At 43.3% G+C, this 22,188-nt stretch overlaps 2 protein-coding genes across 7 annotated transcripts in view; one reads left to right on the top strand and one right to left on the bottom strand.

Annotated features, from left to right (window-relative positions):
* The first annotated feature begins 13 nt into the window (after positions 1-13).
* On the top strand, positions 14-4,384 carry dtx3lb.2 (deltex E3 ubiquitin ligase 3L b, tandem duplicate 2). Of its 5 annotated transcripts, XM_079342533.1 has the most exons (11): positions 14-535; positions 833-886; positions 958-1,005; positions 1,431-1,611; positions 1,696-1,865; positions 1,996-2,064; positions 2,196-2,264; positions 2,352-3,132; positions 3,190-3,554; positions 3,663-3,880; positions 3,985-4,384. In XM_079342533.1, exons 2-11 carry the CDS (start codon positions 860-862, stop codon positions 4,052-4,054), a joined length of 1,998 nt encoding a protein of 665 aa, XP_079198659.1. In that variant the 5' UTR covers positions 14-535; positions 833-859; the 3' UTR covers positions 4,055-4,384. The 5 variants fall into 5 exon arrangements, with proteins under 5 accessions (XP_079198659.1, XP_079198655.1, XP_079198656.1 ...); XM_079342529.1 differs by having other exon boundaries at positions 2,352-3,554; XM_079342530.1 differs by having other exon boundaries at positions 845-886; positions 2,352-3,554.
* Positions 4,385-4,440: 56 nt separating this feature from the next.
* LOC306823146 (low-density lipoprotein receptor-related protein 1-like) overlaps positions 4,441-22,188 on the bottom strand; it is a 93,090-nt gene continuing 75,342 nt past the window's right edge. Inside the window, exons 46-90 of one of the 2 annotated variants that reach the window (XM_079342522.1) lie at positions 22,037-22,165; positions 21,831-21,950; positions 21,624-21,737; positions 21,370-21,519; positions 21,082-21,204; positions 20,858-20,974; positions 20,284-20,412; positions 20,063-20,185; positions 19,812-19,952; positions 19,244-19,431; positions 18,950-19,133; positions 18,783-18,868; positions 18,556-18,675; positions 18,208-18,395; positions 17,795-18,000; positions 17,420-17,608; positions 17,177-17,325; positions 16,990-17,083; positions 16,768-16,884; positions 15,805-15,924; positions 15,081-15,203; positions 14,743-14,868; positions 14,533-14,649; positions 13,783-13,889; positions 13,563-13,695; positions 13,343-13,465; positions 13,114-13,236; positions 12,775-12,915; positions 12,545-12,682; positions 12,298-12,417; positions 11,412-11,677; positions 11,094-11,275; positions 10,859-10,965; positions 10,457-10,576; positions 9,744-9,920; positions 9,510-9,650; positions 9,245-9,418; positions 8,876-9,037; positions 8,535-8,718; positions 8,330-8,437; positions 7,680-7,753; positions 7,492-7,585; positions 7,315-7,353; positions 6,408-6,552; positions 4,441-6,316 (exon numbers count right to left, since the gene is read on the bottom strand). In XM_079342522.1, coding sequence (XP_079198648.1) covers positions 6,176-6,316; positions 6,408-6,552; positions 7,315-7,353; positions 7,492-7,585; positions 7,680-7,753; positions 8,330-8,437; positions 8,535-8,718; positions 8,876-9,037; positions 9,245-9,418; positions 9,510-9,650; positions 9,744-9,920; positions 10,457-10,576; positions 10,859-10,965; positions 11,094-11,275; positions 11,412-11,677; positions 12,298-12,417; positions 12,545-12,682; positions 12,775-12,915; positions 13,114-13,236; positions 13,343-13,465; positions 13,563-13,695; positions 13,783-13,889; positions 14,533-14,649; positions 14,743-14,868; positions 15,081-15,203; positions 15,805-15,924; positions 16,768-16,884; positions 16,990-17,083; positions 17,177-17,325; positions 17,420-17,608; positions 17,795-18,000; positions 18,208-18,395; positions 18,556-18,675; positions 18,783-18,868; positions 18,950-19,133; positions 19,244-19,431; positions 19,812-19,952; positions 20,063-20,185; positions 20,284-20,412; positions 20,858-20,974; positions 21,082-21,204; positions 21,370-21,519; positions 21,624-21,737; positions 21,831-21,950; positions 22,037-22,165 — 6,152 coding nt within the window. In that variant the 3' untranslated portion in view covers positions 4,441-6,175. The remainder of the gene's footprint in view (positions 6,317-6,407; positions 6,553-7,314; positions 7,354-7,491; positions 7,586-7,679; positions 7,754-8,329; positions 8,438-8,534; positions 8,719-8,875; positions 9,038-9,244; positions 9,419-9,509; positions 9,651-9,743; positions 9,921-10,456; positions 10,577-10,858; positions 10,966-11,093; positions 11,276-11,411; positions 11,678-12,297; positions 12,418-12,544; positions 12,683-12,774; positions 12,916-13,113; positions 13,237-13,342; positions 13,466-13,562; positions 13,696-13,782; positions 13,890-14,532; positions 14,650-14,742; positions 14,869-15,080; positions 15,204-15,804; positions 15,925-16,767; positions 16,885-16,989; positions 17,084-17,176; positions 17,326-17,419; positions 17,609-17,794; positions 18,001-18,207; positions 18,396-18,555; positions 18,676-18,782; positions 18,869-18,949; positions 19,134-19,243; positions 19,432-19,811; positions 19,953-20,062; positions 20,186-20,283; positions 20,413-20,857; positions 20,975-21,081; positions 21,205-21,369; positions 21,520-21,623; positions 21,738-21,830; positions 21,951-22,036; positions 22,166-22,188) is intronic. The other variant, XM_079342523.1, reaches the window with a different exon arrangement.

The following is a 22,188-nucleotide window of genomic DNA, read 5'->3' on the forward strand; positions in this document are numbered from 1 at the left end:
AGTTCATCTTTTATCCGCTGTGATAAATACTGTTTGTGTGTAGGAATATATGAATGATAGACTGTGTTTCAATCTAAACATTAAAATAAGATCATCATAAAAAACAAAACAAAATAAACAACAGTGTCTGAAAAGGATTAAGTAGAAGTAAAATATAGAAACACCTAACCCTTCAACAATTTTCTTTTATTTCTTTATTTATTATTCCAACAAATGTGAGCATCTATTTATAACTTATACAAACGTGTATATTTGAAACAGTGATTGATTCAAATTGTTGCTAAATGCTGTTTAATTTTAGGTTTATACAGCTGTGTCATTTTGTAGAGTTAGAGATGTTGTTGATCACACTCGTTACAATAATCATAGCTGTAAATTACGTTAATTGTTTAGTTTAGGTAAAGAGTAAAATTCTCTGAAGACCACAAACACTATTCATCCGTAAAAGTGCAAGCCTTCAGTGTGACGTCACGAGTCTCGCACAGCTTTCACTTTCATTTAACAGGAAGAGTCGAGTGAGAGAAGCCTGCTGAAGGTAAGGCAACTGCGTTAGTTCAAGTTAAACGATCTTCTGCTCTTAAGAAGGTATAAACATATGTGTGGCGCTGTTTGTTTAAATGCTGTGATAGGCTACAAGAAGAGAAAAGGCAAAGTTATTAAAAGTTGACATTAGTCCGTCGTAACCGAAAGTGCAACCAAGCTATGGCGTATGTTGTTTTGTGCGAAAATCAGAAACCTTAAAGAAATAGTCTTTATAGAATTGAACCATACAACTATTATTCTTTGCTGAGGCCGCTACAAACATTGTTGTCATCGCTGTTGTTGCATGTAATGTGTGTTGCAGGCAAAAAGACTCAAAATGGCAGATACAGATGAGCCAATGGAAGTGAGTTGAACTTAGTTTGAAAGATTACTCTTAAAGTACTATTGATTTGAATGTCTGATTTCTTTGTTCAGTTACAGTGCGATGACCAGTCTTCGACAACTCACGCCAATTGTGATGAGGTCAGTACACGGTGTGCGCATGCGTGTTTGTGCACGCGCGCTCGTCATTATGTTGCCGCGTTGGTCATTTTTCATCTGACGAGCATCCATTAAAAATATTGCTTGTGTGTGTTGTACATTTCCTGTAACGTGAAAGCGAAAGCATAAAGTCAAATTCTCAGGATTGTTCTAATCTTAAATTATCACAGGATCCTCTCTCTCTCTCTCTCTCTCTCTCTCTCATTTTTTTTGTTGGTCTTTTTCCTTTTTTGGGGTCCTATACACAGAGCACATTCTGTATGTTATACAGTATATCTTTGTAAATGCTAAATGTATCACACAAATGTAGTGTAACTGGATGTCATGGAGTTCTGTTTGTGCTAGCTTTCTTATAATACAGTGTCATTAACTGTAACTTGTATATTATTTACTCTCTTACACCACAGGACGAAGAACAATTCACTCTATCTGTCCAATGGTCAGAGGGAACTCAGCCAGAGAAGAGTGATATAACACTGGAGCTAGCTCTTCAGTCATGGTCCAATAAAAACAAAACGAACAGCAACTACAACGTTTCCAAAGTTTTAGAAGATGGGAGAGCTGTGATAAAGATTACACCAAGTCCAGGTGCTGTATGACTGATTATTAAAGTAAAATCTGAATTTTTCTATTCAACTTTCGAAGAGGAATTATTTGTTCTTTCTTTTTTAGACCTGAGAGAGCTTAGGAGTCTGTGTGGACAAACACTGAACAGGAAAGATGGCAAAACAGTGACAGTGATGAATATCACGCTGACACCACCAGGGCTGGAGACACAAATACCAGACAAGCCTTCAACGACCTCTCCTCCTCCTCCTCCAGCCAAGTCAGAGCCCCAAGATGTATGTACTGTGTTTAAATCAATCACATTTATTCCAGGTTAAATCATTTGTTATATCTGTCCAGTAGAAGGACAAGTAGGGGGACAAAGTAATGACATGACTACCTCTACTTATAATATCCCTCCAACAGATCAAGATACAAGTAGAGGCAGCTTCAGACACCTCTCCTCTTTCCCAACTCCAATCACAGCCCCAAAATGTTTGTACTGTGTATATTAATCACATTTAATTCAGATTAAATTACTCTTGAGATTTATGTCCAGGTAGCAGGACAACTAAGGAGACAGAGTAGTGACATGACTACCTCTACTTGTGATATCCCTCCAACAGATGGACACACAAAGTGCAGAGGCAGCTTCAGACACCGCTCCTCCTTCATCTGGGTCAAAGCCACAAACTGTATGTACTGTGTGGTGAATCATTGGGTTGTCACACTAATTCAAATGAACACCTTTCATGACATAAGTGCATTGTATTTTCATCCAGGAGCAACCTGTGGAACAAAGCAGCACCAGCAGTCCAGCAGCAGATTCCACAGCAGATGAAGTGACGCATAGTCTCGCATTGAGCATTTTATGGTACTTGAACTACATCTACAAAAAGGAAATTGAAGATATAATGAAAAAGAATCAGGTTACAATTACTTCAAATGCACAAGTGACATTTAAGGCAAATGAGAATGGAAGCGTTCAAAATGCTGTTTCTGAATTCGAAAAACTCGTCGCCGAGTGTTTGAATGGAAGCGATGGCACAGAGTTTCCTGTCAGCAATACAGATTCAAAAGAGTTAAAGGACGCACTGAAAAACATCCAGGACATCCAGGAGAAGGAGAGCAAGCTTCTGCTGACTTTATCCTCTGAACAAATGATGGTATACGGGCCAATCCAGAGTGTAAGTGCTATCGCGAATTCATTCAAACGATCAACAAATATGAGCCCTTCGTTTGGAGCGTTGAGAGAGCCGCATCAAGACAAGTCACCAAGCATCCGTATGAGCATCAAAGACCCTCTCCTCCACTCTGGGCTCAGTGTCGAGGAGAACTGCTGGAAACTGATTCAAACTTCCTTCGGTGAGAAATTAGCAATGATAAAAGAGAAGTTTGGTGTCGACTTTCAAGAGACAGGCGTCAGTCAAGGCCAAGTACAAGTCAAAGCTCACAGCAACAGAAATGGAGATAATGCATCAATGGAAAGCCACGCTCTCAGAGCTCTTCTCCAACTTTACCAGAAGAGTGCGACATCCCCCCTGAAGTTCACCCAACCCCACGGTGCCCCGGTGCTCAATGGCTCACTGAAGAACTCTGATGCTGCTCACGCATCAGAAGAGTCCTCCAGTGGAGCTGAATTCAACAGAAGACCAGGATACAACATATACTACACCGATGAACCTAAAGGAGAGGGAGCCACAGCTGGAGACAACAAAGAAGAAGACAACTGTCCGATATGCATGGACACATTCAAAAAGAAGAAACAGCTGAAGTGCAAACATGAGTTTTGTGAGGAATGCCTGGAACAGTCAAAGGAACGTTTGGGACCCTTCTGCCCTGTGTGCAAAGATGTCTTTGGTAAGATGGAGGGAGACCAGCCGAAAGGAGAAATGAAATGGAAATACAGTACCATGAAACTCGATGGATACCCAAAATGTGGCTGTATTATCATCTCCTATTATATTCCAACTGGAACACAGACGGTAAATACCTGATTTGACGTATTTGGTGAAATATAATGTCACTTTTAAACTGTTCAGTTCATTTCTTACACAGACGTCAGTTTTTTGAGTGTTTCACTCATTTTGCAGGAAAAGCATCCGAATCCTGGAAAGCTGTATGAGGGTCTCGCCAGACAAGCATATCTGCCAGACAATCAAGAGGGCAAGGAAGTTCTGCAGCTACTGAGGAAAGCTTTTGATCAGAAGCTCATTTTCACTGTTGGGACTTCAAGGACAACCGGGAGGGAGAACCAGGTGACTTGGAACGATATTCACCACAAAACGTCCCCCTCAGGAGGACCACAAAGGTACACCCGAAATATTTATTCTTTCTCTTCTATCTTTATTCTGTTAATGTCAAGTTTAACAAAAAGTTAGAAAATTAACCTTAGTTTTGTTGTATTTTCCACAGTTTTGGGTATCCTGACCCAAATTACCTGAGCAGAGTCCGAGACGAGCTGAAAGCTAAAGGCATCGTGTGAGGAGGAATCGTTTGATCGAAGGATGAAAAGCACACATTCATTGAGATATTACAATTCATAAAGTGGGCTGTTTGTAATCTTTTAAGTGTTCTTAAAAAGTAGCAGATGATTTAAGGTGCAGCGGGTCGCATTTAAACCTTTAATAGCTTGTTGAATCTTTTATTTGAATCCTTCTCTTCTTTATGAAGTATATCCATTTATTGCAGCTGATTGATAACACTTGGTTTGAGATTGTAATGGTTTAAGAATACATGTTGAATATATAGCTTGAACACATAATGTGATGTCACGTTTTCCTTTTAATGATCATTAAACAAAGCCACACACTCATCAGTGTTGTTCGATTTATCAGACACATGAAAATAACAACACAAAACACAGAGCTGTTTTCTGTACAATTTTTAAAATTTTATTTATAACAATATCTGTTATTTAGTTTGTAAAGTACTCCAGCAAAAATTAAACATTATTCTCTTTCCAGAAGAAAGACTGAGCCTCCATGCATTGTGTACTATAAAAGCTGTGTCATTTTTCATTAAAAAACAAAAACAGGACTAATCAGAAGAAGAAAAAAAAAACTATTTTGAAAATGCATGTATGATTTTGCAAAAATGTTCTTTAGGTAAAATGATTGTACTTATCTCTCCATTAAAGACAAACATACAACAGCATAAAATAACACTCGCTGGCAAGTAAGCAAAATAAAAACTTGTTATTGTAGTTACATTAAGAGATTGGTGTTACTTTTCACATGCAGTAAGATATGGCTGACACATTTCGGACAGAAGCAGCATTTTGGGACAGGCTGAGTGTGAGGACGTGCCAGAGCGACCACAATGGTAGCATTAGCAGCAGCAGGGCGACAGAGAGAGAGATAAGAAAGAGTAGAGAAATGCCAGAGAACATATGAATGAACATAATGCACTTAAGACTGAGCCTATACAAAACTGTGAACATACAGACATCACTCCTCTAAAGGATAAAAGATAAATGTAGACACAAATCCAGATGGTATCTGGTTTTTACAAAGGAACTGGACAGAAGAAATAAAAGACAACCAAAAGAATCTTCTGGGTCACCTTTTTTCTTTCAATTTTACTTTAACTGCAGCCACTTCCTTTCAGGTGAAGACCCCTTTAGAAGACAACAAACTGCGGACGAGAGGGGATCCATTGGAGTTGTCTATCTGCTGCGGACCTCCCGTGATCAGCCGCACGTGAGGACGTCCACCCTCACCTTCTCTACACGTCTTTGATCGCCACTGTCCACTCAGCCTGGAATGTTTAACCCAGAACCAACCTCCTCAATCTCCATCATGTCAAATCAAAACAGCACTCATCCTCTCACTTCAGCAACACGAGCTCCAAACGATCACACAAGGTCATAAAAACAAACATACCTGTTTTACATCTTAAGGTATAAAGCCTACAGTATACACTATACCGTAAAGTATGTATCCTGTGCAAGGAAGACAACACAATCATTTCATGAAAATTGTCCTCTGAGAAAAATTCATGTGGAAATACTGTAGTTGCCATCTGGTAATGACATTGTACATGTGCTATACACAAATGGTGCTATCACAAATCTGTCTCTCATGATCTCACTAAGAAACCCAGCAAGACAACAAATGTACCGATTTAGAAAACTTTGAGTTTTACCTTTCCCGCTCAAAGTCAACACAAACAACAAACAGTTGGCACTGGTGAAATGGAACAATGTTTTTTCTTTTCTATACAATTCATACAAAAATAAAAAATTAAAATTGCTCCAATGATAGCATCTTTCCTTCGGATTTTTCTTGTTTCCATTTCATTTTGCACAGAGGTAGTGGCTATTTAGGTAAAGGGTAAGGGACAAAGTGTAAATTAAAAATCTCTCATAGAAAATGTTATTCATTTTTGACCAGAGGAATCTCAAAAGAACAAAATATAATACTGCAATCACATACAAAAGTAGTCCTTCATTTTTGTACATTTATACAGTGTTCACACTTTTTGTCAATTTTCTCTCACACTTTTTAAAGATTTTTTTTCATTCGTTTTTTTTCTTTTTTCTTTTTTTGTTAAAGGCAAGAAGAGGGGTGTGTTTGGAATATCATGATTCAGGCCTATGAACAGTCTATGCCAGGGGGTCCACGAGGGGCTCCTCGTCTCCACGGGATAACAACTCCTTCTTCTCATCTGTGCTGGCCAGAGAGTTTCGACTGTTCTGAGCCCCCATGTACAGCGTGGCATATACTGGGTTTGTGAAGTTTGTGGGCTGGAGGGTAAAAGAACATACACATTACTTGAACTTGCAAAGCCTTTGATGATCTGCGTATGTAAATGTATACCTGGTGTCTTTCCCTTACCTTGTCAGGGTCAAGTGTGAAGTCTACGTCTAGGAGCTCCCCTGCGTCGTCATCAGGCTCACCCTCGTAGATCTTGTAGGCAGGGTTTCCAATCTCGACATTCATGGCCCCGTTTGTCATCCTTTGGTGCTGGAAGCCTTTAGCCCTGCAAACAAAATATAAAGCACACAGTCACACCTCTGTGCCCTCATTGAGATTAAATGACCCTACACAGAGCAAGCAGGGACACAGCCACATTATGTAGTGAAGGGTGAGGCATCGCTTGACTCTCACCATCATCCAGCCAAAGAGAACTTAGCCACAGCACTGAACACAGAACCAGCAGTCATGTAGCACACAACATATTCACAAACAGAGACCTTGAATAGCATAATGGGAATGTAACACACTTTTTTTTTCTTCTTTAGGATAACAACCACAAAGAGATACAACGGATGATCTCAAATGCTGGATTTTTCACATTGCATTTTCCAATCTGAGCTTGGAAGAATGCTGTTACCATCGCTGCCACACTACCACGATACAAACAACAGCACACAACAGGAAGTACAATATGGAACAACTTTATGGACAACACTATGGCGTATCTACACAACTGGTAAGTGCATACACATCTATTCAATGCATATATTCAATAGATCCGCACTGCAGCTGCTCTGATGAGGGCCTTCAGACAGAACTACAGCTCCCATGATCATCTAAGAGTATGTTGCGACATTCACCACAGGACCAAACACTGTACAGCAACGAAGACTTATGGGTAAGATAGAAAGAGAGAGAGAGAGAGAGAGAGAGAGAGAGAGAGAGAGAGAGAGAAAGAGAGAGAGAGAGAGAGAGAGAGAGAAAATCAAGATGCAGATTTGAATGAGACTGTGGAAAGAAGGCGTGGAACCCTGGCAAAAGTTACCGCAAGCGTCTGGAGCCCGTTTTGCCGGGCCGGCTAGACCTGAGGAGCAAAAGACATGCCATTACAGGGAGGAGAGGAAAAGTGTAGGCGAGAGGGAGGAGAGGAAGGAAGGAAGAAAAAGAGGTCTTCATCATTGCTTGTTTTTTTTTTTTTGTTAAATGTGTTTCCGTAACTCACCCTCTGATTCTTCTTCTGTACCAGAACAGAGCTCCCGCAGCCAGCAGAACCAGCAGCAACAGCAGCAGCACTGGGATCACTATGGAGGCCGTTCCTACGAGCACACGTACATGAAAGAATTGAAGCAGTCCTCCTCAGTGTTTTCAAATGAAGGAACTTCTGTCTTCCAATAACAAAGGTCAACTTACGTCCGGTTGAACTAGGTTCAACGTCAATGCTGGCCACCGACTCACAGCGATGCCCCGCCCAGCCAGGAGAACATCTACACGCACACACAAAAGAAGAGGGTAGAAAGGATTGTACATATATTATACAAATATATACATCATTGTAGTAAATAGATATTTTTTTACCACTTTCCTTCCTCACCTACCTTATCCATATCGACTCTACCAACAGCTAAAAACTGCTTGAACGAGCATTATTTATCTGTTTTCTTTTGAACGAGTGATTCTGGTTCAACTTGCTTCTTTAGGCTCTAAAGCCGTGTTTTTGCCTGCCATACAAGTCCTTGACTTCGGAGAATAACAAATCTGGTACCAAGTATCTCAAATGCCCTGCCTGGATGTTTTTATTCCCAGGATGATGGTAAACGTTTAAATCCGAATTTCCCACTAAATATGTTGTCTGCTGTCCAAATCTGTTTATTTGGAACAGTAATATCCACTCAAGGAGACGAACCTGAATTCTGCACTTTTCTATCTATAGCTTTTTGAACACTGATAGCTTTTTTTTTTTTTTAAAAGTGATTCTGTGTGTTTGTATCTCCTCGGATAGTTCTTTTGGGTGGGATTTCATGTCAGTTATGTACAGGATCTACTGCAACTGATCTCCTCACCTGCACTCTGGAAGTCGGGTTAGTGGGTTGATGGAGCACTGGCCATTTGCACAGTACTCGTTTGTATCACAGGTGTAACAGCTGGGTTGGATTCTACCATTGGAGCAGCTATTGGAGAAAGAAAATACATGTGAGTGTCTTTTGGAAAAAGAGCGTACTTGAGATTAGTTTGCTTGTTTTTGTGTTTGTTTGTGTGTGTTCTTACCGGCAGGTGAAGTCTCCTGTAGATGTAAAACTGTTGCTGGGGATACATTCTCCGTCTCTGCAGTAGTGACACTTGTCAACCTCGCACATGCTGCCACTGTACTGAGGCAGACAGCGGCACAGTTTGGAGCCATTTTCCCTCTGCAGACATGTTCCTTTGTTCAGGCAGTGGCCCTCACAGCTCCCTGCACACACAAACACATGGAAGGGAAATGCTGACCAGCTACATTACAGATTGTTTTTACTGCATTTCTAATTGCGTTGTTTGGTTGGAAAGGGATTGTGGACATTTTGTGAACACTTTCAAAAATCCAATATTAGCAAGACAGTCGGAGCACTGACTGTATTGGCACTGGTCGCCCTGGAAGTCAGCGGGGCATCGGCAGGCCGGCTGGTTTCCTGCACTGACTGTGCAGTTGCCTCCATTTTTGCAGTAGTCCTTACAGGTGTGTAGGTTACAGTTTGGTCCTGTAAATCCGATCAGGCACCGACAGGTAGGAGAGCCTGTTGATGAACAGAACATTTAGGGGTTAAATAGATGGGCGACTTCATAGGAAAGCTGAGAAAGAAATGATATGCTACTACAAAGGGAAAAAAACAAAAACATAAAGGTCTGCAAAGCCATATTTTTTAGCTTTCAATAACCCTACAGTATCATTTAATACATTACAAGCACAAGATGAAAAAACTGTTGCGCTGTCCTCTTCTTACCTGTAGGGGAGGGTGTGCATGTGCCTCCATTCTTGCAGTAGTCCCTGCATTGATCAATCTCACAGCGATCCCCTCCGTAGTTGGGCTGGCAGCGACACTTAGGCTGCTTGTGAGCGTTCAGGAAACAGCTGCCCCCGTTCATACACTGCACCAAGCAGGGACCACTGGGGGGTGCTGTGGGTGACGAAGTGTTTTAGTCCTAGAGGTTTACATACCAGTGTCTGGGTGTTGTCTGTACAATAAGTGGAATTGTGTGTCAACTCACAAATAGGAGACAGAGTGGGAGGGGGCAGCTCCACACATGTCCCGTTGTCCAGCGTGCGGCCATTAGGACAGATGCAGACGGGACCACTGGGGCTCAGAAGACACAGCCATTCACATTTCTTCCTGTCGCAGGGATTAGTCACTGAAAAAGACAGGAAGGAAGATTTAAAATGAGGAAAAAAACTATTTCACTCTGTTAAGAGAGAATTCCTGCTGCTGAATGTTGTCTACTCACTCTCAGGTTGCTTATAGCGGTGGTACAACACTATATCTGTGGCGTGGTTCATTCCAGTTGTCAGGTTCTCAATAGGACCTTTACCAAACTTATTCACCCTGAAAACATAGTTGTTGGTGTAGGTGACACCATAGATGAAGTCCTCAAACACATCGATGCTGAACGGGTGATGGAGCTCTGAGTGGAAACAGAGAGGACACGTTAAAAGGAACTTCACAGTGTTTCATTGCAGCTGAGTCCTCACCATGACTGACAATCTGTCTGAATTAAAACAGTGTTTCTCTCGGGGTTCCAATCACCCTCGTGGTTCATTAAAGAGCTTTGGGGGTACCACAGATTTTTATTTAACTGTGTTCATTTAGAAAATAAAATCCTTGTAAAAGTCTTTTAAATTCTTAAAGCTCCTGTGAGGAACATTTAGGTTGTACCTATGTTGGTATAACTTGTGTCTGTTTGCTGTTCTTGTCCTGTACAATGTTTGTGTTTTCTGACATTAAATGTCCTCCCGCCTCAATTTAAATGCTGAATGTTCAACTCACCATGACTACCTGGTAGTCCAGGTGACACGCCTACAAAATGACTATGTTATGTAAGTACTTGTTATTTTAGCCTTATTTCACCTGTTACCTGTTTTTTTAAGCACATTTTACAAAGTGTTTAAGGACCCTTGGATTACAGCACAAGTCGTCACAGAGGAAAGTGTGCCACTCAACTGTTTTTGATGCTGTTTACAGCCACAACTGCATCGCTTCCATTCAGCCTCACACTGCAGATCAGGGAGAGTTTAGCATCGGCCCAGTACAGACGCTCGTTAAAGTAGTCCACTGCTAGACCTGTACACACACAGAGCGAGAGAGAGAGAGCGAGAGAGAGAGAGAGAGAGAGAGAGAGAGAGAGAGAGAGAGAGAGAGAGAGAGAGAGAGAGAGAGAGAGAGAGAGAGAGAGAGAGAGAGAGAGAGAGAGAGAGAGAGAGAGAGAGAGAGAGAGAGAGAGAGAGAGAGAGAGAGAGAGAGAGAGAGAGAGAGAGAGAGAGAGAGAGAGAACTTTTAGAAAAGGTTTGAACGATTAAAGAATTACATGTAATATGTTTTGTGTACAGTATGTGCATGTTTTACCAGTCGGCCACTGAATGTTTTCCTCTACCAGCGTCTCTCTTATGGTTCCGTCCATAGCAGCAGTTTCAATCTTTGGATGGTTCCCCCAGTCTGCCCAGTACATTTTTCTAAAGAGGCACAAGTGAACCCTGTCATTCATCACTGCTCTTATAACCATTTTTATCACCACTCACATTCTTTTGTTTTTCTAGCTTTGCTGAAGTGATCAGCTTTAAATCCCCATAGAACCACTTACCCTCTCTGGGGGTCGACTACAATGGCGTAAGGCTCATCGATCATGCCTGAGATAAGAGTCTTTCGGTGGCGTCCACCGCTGAGCTGGGCCACCTCGATGACATCTCGACCAGAGTCAGTCCAGTACAAGTTCCCCGCCACCCAGTCCACAGCAATACCCCGGGGCATCTTAAGATCTGGGATCTAAAAAAAAAAAAAAGAGGAAAACAGAAACAGAGCTCAGATCCTCCACATTTAGAAACCTAACCTCTCCCTCTTGTGACTTGTTAACATCATAACCAAGCACAAGCAACATTGCATTCAGTGTTTACACACTCACCTCCACATTGGTGACCCTCGAGTCACTTTGGCGGCGGTTTCGGTTGCTGTTTGGTGAGTTGGAGGACGAAGGCAAATCATAAGAAGAAATACGTCCTGTGTGCCAGTTTGTCCAGTAAATACGATTGGTCTTGACGTGCAGGTCCATGGCATCAATGCGCACGTTGGCATCGCCCTGGAAGATCTGCTCATAGCGCCAGTTTGGCATAGAGGGGTCGAGGCTACGTATCTCATTGTCGTCAGCGATATAGAGCACTTGTCTGGGAGCTGGGGAGGTAAAGCAGGTGGAAGAGAAAATTAGAGCTGGACAAGTTTTCTTTGTTTGTGATCTTCTGCTGACCATTTGACTGAAATTCCCTAATTTGCCTGCTTTGTCTGGAGAGTCTTTTTTCCCGTCATGTTTACAGTTTTGCATGATATGCACAGATGGATAAGAGCCACACACGTTCCTTTCTATCAGTTATTGTTCCATCCACAAATGCTACAGTCCTCAACAAATCGGCTGCAGGTTTCACTCCCTTTTCTACATGTCTTCCAAGCGCTCTCCTTCCCTTTTTTCCTGTTTCGATTTGGTTAAATCAGTCATGATCTCAGAGTTGATGTTGGCCAGTAAATGTGCAATGAGGCAAACATTAAAAATAAAAAATGCTTTAAAAGGTAAAATACATATCCAGATGTCGTAGTGTAAGGAGTAGAAGGGGAGTTAATGCAGTAAAATGAAGGGAGTATAGTGAAAAATTTCAAGAAAAATAAAATCCCAAGTGAGGCACAGATACTTGAAATCTATGCTTAAATACAGTACCAGAGTATTGGTTTTTTGAGACTTCACCTCAGGTGAATATATAGAGAAATGTGTTTCATGGGTTACACGTGGTAGAAGTACCCACCGTCAGCCTTGCAGGTGTCGTTGATTCTGATGAAGTACTTGTGGCAGCTGCACTTGTGGGAACCCTTCGTGTTGTTGCAGATGTGGGAACAGATTCCAAACTGCTTACACTCGTTCTTATCTGTACAAAAAAAGACCAACCATACAAAAAAAAAAAAAAAGGCCACATGATTCATGATATGTCATCCTTTTTCAGTCCCCAAAAGCAGATATCAACAAATGCAATCCAAACTGCATGAAGGCTGCACCTTCACATCTGTTACGCCCATTGGACTGGAAGCCCGGTTTGCAGGAGCAGAACGAGTCGGTGCCGTTCACCACACAGTGAGCTTCATCCCCATCTCCGCACACTGTCCTGTTACTGCGGCAGTCATTCAGCACTGTGTCTGCAAGCGAACAGAAGAACAGGCTGTCACACATGACATCACTCGTGTCAACTATTATTAAAACTGAAGAATTACAGTGCAAGACTACAAACCCTTCTTATTGCAGGTGATTTCATCAGAACCGTAGTCCTCACAGTCGTTGAAGTAGTTACAGCGAAGCACGGAGCTAATGCAACGGCCATTGGAGCATTGGAACTCATCCTTTTGACATAACAGTGTGGAAGGAGGCAGTACTGAAAGAGAAAAGGGAGTCACAGAGAGGTGAGGACCCCGTTCATCATATGCAAAGCCAACACAACCTAAGATGAAGCCTGATATTCCTTCGCAGTTCGAATAAAAATTTATTCTGTACTTGTAAACGTGAGTTTTAAGGAAGCGAGAAAGACTTCAGCTTTCTTTTTTAAAGGTCAAACACATGCAAACAAACTCACAGCAGTTGACTTCATCGCTGCTATCTCCACAGTTGTTGACACCATCGCAGCGTTTTGATAAAGGCAGACACACGCGGTCATTATGACAGCGGAACTGTCTCGTTGGCGGGCACTGGAATTTAGCTGAAAGGGCGGAAGCGGAGAAACAATTCAAAGAGACGCGACTTCATTCAAACCAGCTGTAAAATGGCCTCCAGAAGATTTAAGAACAAAAATCACTGGTTCTCACCACACTCCTCTGGATGCTCATCCGAGTTGTCTCCACAGTCGTCCTCACCGTCGCACATCCAGCCAAGCGGTTTACAAAGAGTGTTGTTGCACTGGAACTCGTCCAGGGGGCAGTGTCTACCCACTGAAACATAACAGCAAGGAGGAAGAATGATTGTTACATTGTAATCAGATGCTATCCTCCTCTTCATGTGTTTGCCTTCACATGTTTTTTTTCTTACCGCCACTGTCACATTTCTCCTCATCACTGCCATCCACACAGTCAGCATCGGCGTCACACCTCCAGCGGATGGGGATGCAGTGGCCGTTTTTGCACTGGAACTGATCACTGTCACACTTCACATCACAGCCATTCTGGACCAAAAACACACAGTCATTCTGTTATTGCCTACAACCAGTCTCATCTTCAAAGCAGATTGTTCATCAGTGGTTGAGGGATACCTCGTCTGACCCATCGGCACAATCGTGGTCCCCATCACACTTCCAGCGGCCTGCAATGCAACGGCCGTTCGTGCAGGAAAACTCGCTCTCTGAGCACTGACGAGGCACTGAGGACAGAGAGAGAACGCCTTAGAAGAGAATACTTTAGAACAGACAGAGAGTATAGGCAGGGAGCAAGGACAGGTGGTAAGGAAAGGAAAAGAGAAGAGAAAGGTTGGAAAAGAGCTGACAGCTATAAGAACACGCAGTGCTCTGTTGAAACCAGATACACAGGAAAAAAAAACAAGGCTAATAATTCATACCACGGGATTGACTCATGGGGCACAGAGGTGGGGATGGTACAACAGTCTGGGCTTTAATTAGCGGAGGAGCTAAAGGAGCTAGTGGGATTATGGAGGAGAGAAAAGGCACACAGAACAAAAGACAAGCCGGGGGAACAGGAAGGACTGGGGAAGCGGAGGTTGTGGACGGTGGAGCTGAAACTGTGAAAACACCTACCTCTGGCTCACATCAACAGGCCAGTGTGAAAATGAAAATAGACATGAGATGATGTGAGATGTGCAGATGGGCAGAACCAATCAACGCAAAAATAAATCAACGCTTAACCCGACAAACACACGGTGAAATGTGATACTTTGCTTAACGTGCTGCTTTGTATGTGAACAGTCAGCACACAGATCTTTTTAAAAAAAAAATGTTTTCATGCAGACTTTTGGTTTGTTTAATAGGAGAAAAACTGACAGATCTTACCACACTTGTCTTCATCAGAGTTGTCCCCACAGTCGTTGTCGTAGTCGCACTGCCAGCGGCCGGGTACACAGCGGTTGTTCTTACAGCGGAACTGATACGGCTCACATGTTCGCTCATCTGGGGATCAAACCACAACAGTCAGCACTAGCTTGGCTCTGGTTTCCTACTTCCTGTCATTTTTTTCCCCTTCATAAAGCATTCATTCCTTACCACACTCCTCTTTGGGTTCATCTGACGCGTCTCCGCAGTCATCTTCTCCGTCACACTTCCAGCGTGCTGGTATGCAGCGACCAGAGTCCTTACAGCGGAACTCGTCGACTCCACACGTCATTTGAGCTGAGACAGAAAGACAAACATGTTGACACTGGGTGAAGACTCATAAACCTCTGTTTTTGTGCACTTTTTCCTCTAAAATGTATTTTTCATCGAGCCTCTCATCGATACAATCAGTTCGGTCTTATAAGAGAACGATTTTCATGCTGCAAAGGAGAGAGACATGATTCTAGAGCAGAGGTGTTTCTTTCAGTAACAAAGAGGATGTGTCTCACTGCAGTTGGCAGGCTCATCAGATCCATCCACACAGTCGTTGTCCCTGTCACACACCCACACCCGTGGGATACAGCGCTTGGTGATAGCACACTGGAACTGGTTTGGGGCACATGTCACTTCAGCTGCACAAAAGACAGACAGATACTCAGTTTAATAGAGGAAAAAAAAAATCACAAAATGAATCAAATTAAAGTGACTCCAATAGAAAAGGCCGCTGAAGGCTGCAGTCTTTAGGAGATAATTGATGCTGATTTAGCTCTTCTTATAGCCTTGTGGTCAAAAGTGCTAAAATGTAAATTTGGACTTTAGGATGGTGTGGCAGAACAGATTATTTTATATTCCCCTCTGCGCAGGATGAATGTGCTCAGCAAATGTCATGGCAATTATATTGTGCAACATCATTTGGCTGGAAGATGTCCCTAAAGGAAAGGTCAGAATGGACAGACATCCTCTGGGGAGAATAAAAGGGTTCATCTCTTTCCTATCTGCTCAGTGGATTGAAAGATTTAGCACGTAAGTGGAAACTTTTTGCTTCAGGGAAGGGATAGGCTGAGGAGTCACTGTAAACCGCAGGGTTAATCCTGTCGACACAAACTCAAGCCATGATTGAAGTGCAAGATATGTTCAGCCCTAGACCAGTGTTTCATACTGTTCCAAGTTCCTCTTTGCTAAAGTGACTCTGTAAAAGTAGCAGAGGGCCTAAAGGAGGGCACACAAACTCACGGCAGTCCTTCTCATCCTCTCCCTCTCCACAGTTGTCCTGTCCATTGCAGCGGAAGATGCCGGGGATGCAGCGACTCGGGTGGGTGCATTTAAACTGACTTGGCAGGCACACATGGATGTCTGGAGACAGAGAGACAACAGGAGATGAGTTGCAGTGAAAATTGGTTATCTCGATACACGAAAAACAGGGGTCTCACCAAGAATTTCACAGACTGGGTGCAAAAGAAGTTGCCCTCTAAAACCTAAGTAACGTTTAAAATCAACCTCCCGCAATCTGCACAGAATTTCAATGTTTACTAAAATCTTTGTCTCAGCCTCTTAATGTAAATTAAAATGTCTTTTACGCTCCTGGTCTAAATGCGTTAACCTAATCAATCACAGCAATGTTGCATCCACCTCCATCAACATGGTTACACTGTACTCTATTATTGTGCTATTAGCAATCACGTTTATCAAGATGTATGATAAACAACAAAGGAAGAGAAAAGCAAGGGTGTGTTTTTTTTTCCTAAATGTGAAAGATGTGTGTGTGTGCCACATCGGCAGTACGAGTGTTTCAGACAGCTATGATTCAACGCATAGCATCAACACCATAAAGACATGGCAACTTCACAATAAACAGCAAACTCTCGGTGAGGTCTTATTATACCTCCCAGCAATTCAAAAGAGGCCAAAATGGTGGCAGGACTGTGAGGAAGGGATGAGCACAGTGACAGAGATGTTGCTTGAATAAAGACTTCAACATAAGCGCAGAGTCGCTTTGCTTTGTAAGCACTGGGTTGGACATGTGTATACAAGAAGTGGCTTTATTCAGCTGCTTCATAACTTGTGATACAGTATGGGACTTAATGTAAGCCATGTCTGGAACAAGCTCTTTTCCTTTTCCAAACAGCCCTGAGAAGAAGGGAGCCCCCTGCCTATGAAGCAGTTTTAAACCCAGGAAGAATGACAAGGTGTGAGTACCGCAGTTGGCCTCATCGGAGTTGTCCTGGCAGTCATTGTCTCCATCACAGATGTAGGCGGGGTTGGTGCAGATGCCTGTACCGCACTGGAACTGACCCGGTCTGCACTTAAACTCAGCTACATGGACGACACCGCAAGCACATCATCAACCAAATTAAACACAATCATCCTGCAGAGATGCAGTGTCAAAACTATTATGGTCCGAATGCAACCATCACTCACGGCATTCTGCAGGCTCATCTGATCGGTCCCCACAGTCATCCTCTGTGTCGCACTTCCACCAGAAAGGAATGCACTTGTCATTTTTGCAGACAAACTGAAAGAAGAGAACGGCATTTCATTCATTCAGTGATGTCTTAATAAAGGTCAAATGTCGAAATCAAGAGCATCGATCTGATCTCTATCTCACCTGACTTGCAGTGCAGTTGGACAAGCACTGTCTGCCGTCAGCTGCTAAATAGAAGTTAGTGGGGCAGGCACACTTGTAGCCGCCTCCAGGTGAGAGCAGACACAAGTTACTGCAGCCTCCGTTGTTGATTTGACAGGGATGACCATCCACTGTGGTGACAGGACACAAGTAGAATTCAGAGAAGAGCGCACAAACTTGCAGTAGAAAACGGGTGCGCTTGAAATAAAGGGGATTGGGTGTTACCTTGAGGCTGGCGGTATGGGTGGTATATGTGGACGTCCATGGGTCTGTGTAAGGTGCTTATCAACACTGTCTTGTTGACACCCAGAGTTTTGTGAGCTCTGTTGATCGACTTCGTCTCCCAGTCTGTCCAGTAGATGTACTCCTCAAACAGAGTCATAGCAAAGATGTGGGGGATATCCTGAACCATGACTATAGGAGCACAAGCACAACACCCCAAAAATGAGTAACAGCACACACACACACACACACACACACACACACACACACACACACACACACACACACACACACACACACACACACACACACACACACACACACACACACACACACACACACACACAACATTCCAATTGAGTTCATGTGTTTTTTTACGTGTGTGTCTTTTGGTTCCATCGAGGCTGGCGAATGCGATGTAGTCCTCTCTAGCATCAGCCCAGTAGATGCGATCGTTGACAAAGTCCAGAGTCAGACCGTTGGGCCAGGTGATCTTATCTTCAATTATCACACTTCTGTTGCTGCCATCCATCCCAATCCTGCCAATGTGCGGGCTGTCACCCCAGTCGGACCAGTACAAGTACCTGTGGTGATGGGCTGCATTAGTTTGGTCTCAACAAAATAAAGCAACATCTACTTCTTTTAAACACTCTTTGAATGTAACTATATTTCTAACCCTCAAGTAAACTAAGCAGTGTATTAACTGACCAACAAACAGAATGAAACAAACTTTGCTAGCTTAAAGAAATCTTTTTACCCACATCTGTAAAGTCTTGCTGTGCTGCTCTTACCCGTATCGTACGTCCAAAGCCACCGCGCGTGGCTCCCTCAGGCCGCTGTTGACCAGAACCGTCCGGTATGCTCCATTCAGCTTCGAAACCTCGATGGTGTCCCGTCCTTTATCACACCAGTACAGGTTTCCTCCCACCCAGTCAACTGCCAGACCATCTGGGTTGCTGAGTGACGTGCGATGAAGGACCTAACGCAAAAAGGGCAAGCAGAATAATCTTTAAAACATGTTCATAGATTGTCGAAAACAACACAAACATCAAATCATTTCAAATTGGTCTCTAACACTAACGAGGTATTATCAGCTCATGAACCCTTTACTGCCTCAGTCAAGATCCTCAAACACTGACCTGAACATCGCTGCCGTTGAAGTGCATGCGTCGGATCATGCTGCCTTGTGTGGTCACATCGGTCCAATAAATCATCTGCTGGCGGTAGTCAAAGTCCAGAGCCACAGCATTGTTCAATCCCTGTCAAAAGGAAAGGGGCTGCATCAGTCCGTGCCAAAGATAAGCCTCTGCAGGGTCATTTGCAGGATTTCTAATTGCATCCACAGAACTCTATCTGCAGGTCTCACCTGTTTGAGCAGCGTGTAGTTGGATCCATCTAGGTTCAGCTTTCTCAGGTAGTAGCGGTTGGCAAAGATCAAGAAGGGTTCTTCATCTGCGGGGAAAGAGGCGTAATGTTTGAGTGAATTTACCTTTAACTTCTCCTTGGAGCCATTAATCTTGTCATGTTCCTTACCGGAGGTGGATTTGCATATGGTGGGGTTTTCAGGGCTAAGCTGGAAACCCTCCACGCACAGACAGTGGAAGCTTCCGTGAGTGTTGATGCAGCGCTGCGTGCAGGGATAGGTGGTGGTGCACTCGTCTATGTCCACGCACGTCTTCCCGTCATCCTTCAGACGGAAGCCAGGGTGGCACCTGCACTGTGAGGAGGCAGAGTGCAGACAGAGCTGATAAAGCAAACTGCGCATGCTCATCTGACTTGCGTCTATAACAACAGAACCCACGGCACAGTTCCACGCTGTCCTTTTACCTTGAAGCCGATCTTGAGGTCTTCACAGAGCTGAGAGCAGCCACTCAGTTTGCTGTTCAGGCATTCGTTAATGAAGCAGTTCAGCTCATCTGAGCCATCGCCGCAGTCATCTTTATGATCACAGAGCAGTGTCTCGTTGATGCAGTTTCCATTATTGCAGGTGTAAGCAGTGTCGTTACATTTCTTCTCTGTTTGATGGCAAAATGAAACAAAATGAGAAACAAACGGAGTGTGAATGTCAACCTGTGCAGCTCATATAATCCTAGTATTTTAGCATTGACAGGCCTTTCTAGTTGCCCAATACATAATACCAAACAACGGTGTCAGTATAAATCTCTTTGCATGTCGGAGCAGTATTGTAGTTTATCCTCATTTGACTTCAATTTTCTCATTTACATCCTCAAGCTCAAAGGTGACAAATGAAAATAAGAAACATACATTTGATGCAACAACATCTAATTCATTCTAATGACAATGACTAACTAGATTATTTAAATCAAAGTTTACAGTTAACAAGTTAAAGTAAGAAAACGTTTTGTGTGTCTGGAGCGGTCGGTGTGGATCTAACCTGAGTCGGTGCAGCGAGGGTTCTTTGGGGCTTCATCTGAGCGGTCATGGCAGTCAAAGTCTCCATCACACTCCCATGAACTCTGGATGAGGCAGCGACCATTGGCACAACGGAACTCGTTTGCTCCACATGTTGGATATTCTGCATTGGGGGGACCAAAGAAGGAGAGTTGTTAAAAGCAGGGATGATGGGGCAAGAGCCTTTTTTTAAAATTGGCCCCGTCAGAACTGAGAGGTCATGGTTCCACTCACCGCACTCCTGAGACTCGTCTGAGCCGTCGCTGCAGTCGTTGTCATGGTCACACACAAAGTGTTTGGGGATACACTGGCGGTTCTGGCACATGAACTCGTTGCTGCTGCACGTGTTGTTGAACACTGAGACAGAAAAATATTTGGTGAGGAAAATACGTTTCACAACCCCTCTGATGAACTACATTGAATACATTTGTTGAGATGGTGACCCTTGCACTCACTACAGCCAGCTTTGACGCTCTCGTCAGCCCCATCGGGACAGTCTTTGTCTCCATCGCACTTCCAGCGCTGAGGGATACACAAATGTGACCCTGGACACTGGAAGGCCTCAGGACTGCAGGTTTTGGCTTCTGTGATGGAGAGAAATTCATATATTCAGATATCCTTTAGTGTCCCCATAGGGGAGGTACTAGACATTTTATTAAAGATCATTTTGAATCTTTCCTGTATCCTAGGTAACCAAAAGGCTATGAGCTCCAAAAGGAAGCACATAGTTTTATCAATGCAACATTTCAGGGACAAAACAGGCCCTCAAGTTTTCATACTTGTTTTTTTAGAATAATTCTTTGCCCAATTTTTGGTAGTACAATGCAGTATTCATCAGCAGCTTTTTGTAAGTAACATAGATGGCAAGAAGTAAGAAAAAATGACTATAGAATAGAATAAAAATGTCCACAAATAAGCAGATTCCTTTAAGTTTGAGATTAAAACACATTGTTAGTTTTTTTACTGATAGGTAAATATGTTATCAGCGTTTGTATTTTTATTCACACAAGCTTTGTGCACAACACTCACTGCACTTGCTGTCCTCGTCACTGCTGTCCCCACAGTCGTCGGCTCCGTCACACACCCAGCGGTTGGGGATGCAGCGATGGTTCCCACACTCGAACTGAGAGGCTGAGCAGAATTTATCTAGAGGTCCGAAAAAAAGAATGTCATGAATGCAAAACAGAAGCAACAAAACTAAATACTGGTCCACCACAGCTCCGCTTGTTTAGGAGTTTTGAGTCTCGACTTACCACAGTGAGCCTCGTCTGCACCGTTCTCACAGTCATTCTCCTTATCACAAGTCCAGCTCATGGGGATACAACGACCACTCGGACAGGCGAAGAAGGGCGTGGGGCACTTTGTTTTCCCGCTCCCTGGCAGAAACACCCAACAGTTAAAATAAACTTGTTGGTTTTTCCAATTGAAATGTATTGCTCATATCATTCTGTGAAACACATCTTTTCAATTATTTTCTTAACTACTGCACATGTCGAAAAAAAGTAAAAAAGCTGTGTGTATTCCAGGAGGGGATGAAATACCTGGGCAGTTTCTTTCATCTGAGAAGTCTCCACAGTCATTAGCTCCATCACACAGCCAGGACGGAGCATAGCAGAGTGTGGTGAGCTCACACTTCTGAAACGTCACTCCCTTCACTCCAAGGTGGAAGTAGCTGGAACAATCCGTGGCAGCTTAACAAAGAGAAGAGCATGACTTTTTATTTTTACCAAAGTCTGGGAGAAGGTGTGATCGTGAAAAAAAAAAAAAAAAAAAGTTGATCATTTTTTAAACTTACTGCAGTTCATCTCATCACTGGCATCGGCACAGTCCACTTTCTGGTCACATTTGCTGGAGTTGGAGATGCAGCCACCGTCTCTGCACTGGAACTGATCAGCTGAGCACAGTGTGGCTGTTTAGCAGAAACAAAGGAGTCATTTAGGAGGATCTTCTTTTGAAAAGATCAGGTGTGAGAAAGCCGTTCAAATCAATGGACTTGACTCACTGTTACAGAAGACCTCATCAGAATTGTCTCCACAGTCGTCCTGCCCGTTGCACCAGGAGCTGTGCCCCACACAGCGGCTGTTCACACACCGTCTGTAACCCTTCTTACACACACGGTTTGCTGAGAAGCACACATGAAGAGATACAGAGTCAGTTAACAAGTGTCAACAAAACAAACACTATACCAACACTGTTTATAAAGCTCACCACAGTAGGACTGTTTCTCATCAGACTTGTCCTTGCAGTGGGCCATGCCGTCACAAGTCAGTGTGTAGTTAACACAGTCTCCGTTTCCACACTCAAACTCATCAATGTTGTTGCAGGTTGTGTTGAGAGCTGTGAGACACAAACAGAGTAGT

This window comes from Symphodus melops, assembly GCF_947650265.1.
Source record: "Symphodus melops genome assembly, chromosome: 4".
Lineage (NCBI taxonomy): Eukaryota > Metazoa > Chordata > Actinopteri > Labriformes > Labridae > Symphodus > Symphodus melops.

Bases quoted from the DNA above. Each gene is read 5' to 3' on its own strand.
- dtx3lb.2 (XM_079342529.1), top strand. From the start codon at position 860: ATGGCAGATACAGATGAGCCAATGGAA. The intron at 1,612-1,695 runs GTGCTGTATGAC...TTTCTTTTTTAG, and splicing joins AAAGATTACACCAAGTCCAG to ACCTGAGAGAGCTTAGGAGT. The intron at 2,265-2,351 runs GTATGTACTGTG...ATTTTCATCCAG, and splicing joins CTGGGTCAAAGCCACAAACT to GAGCAACCTGTGGAACAAAG.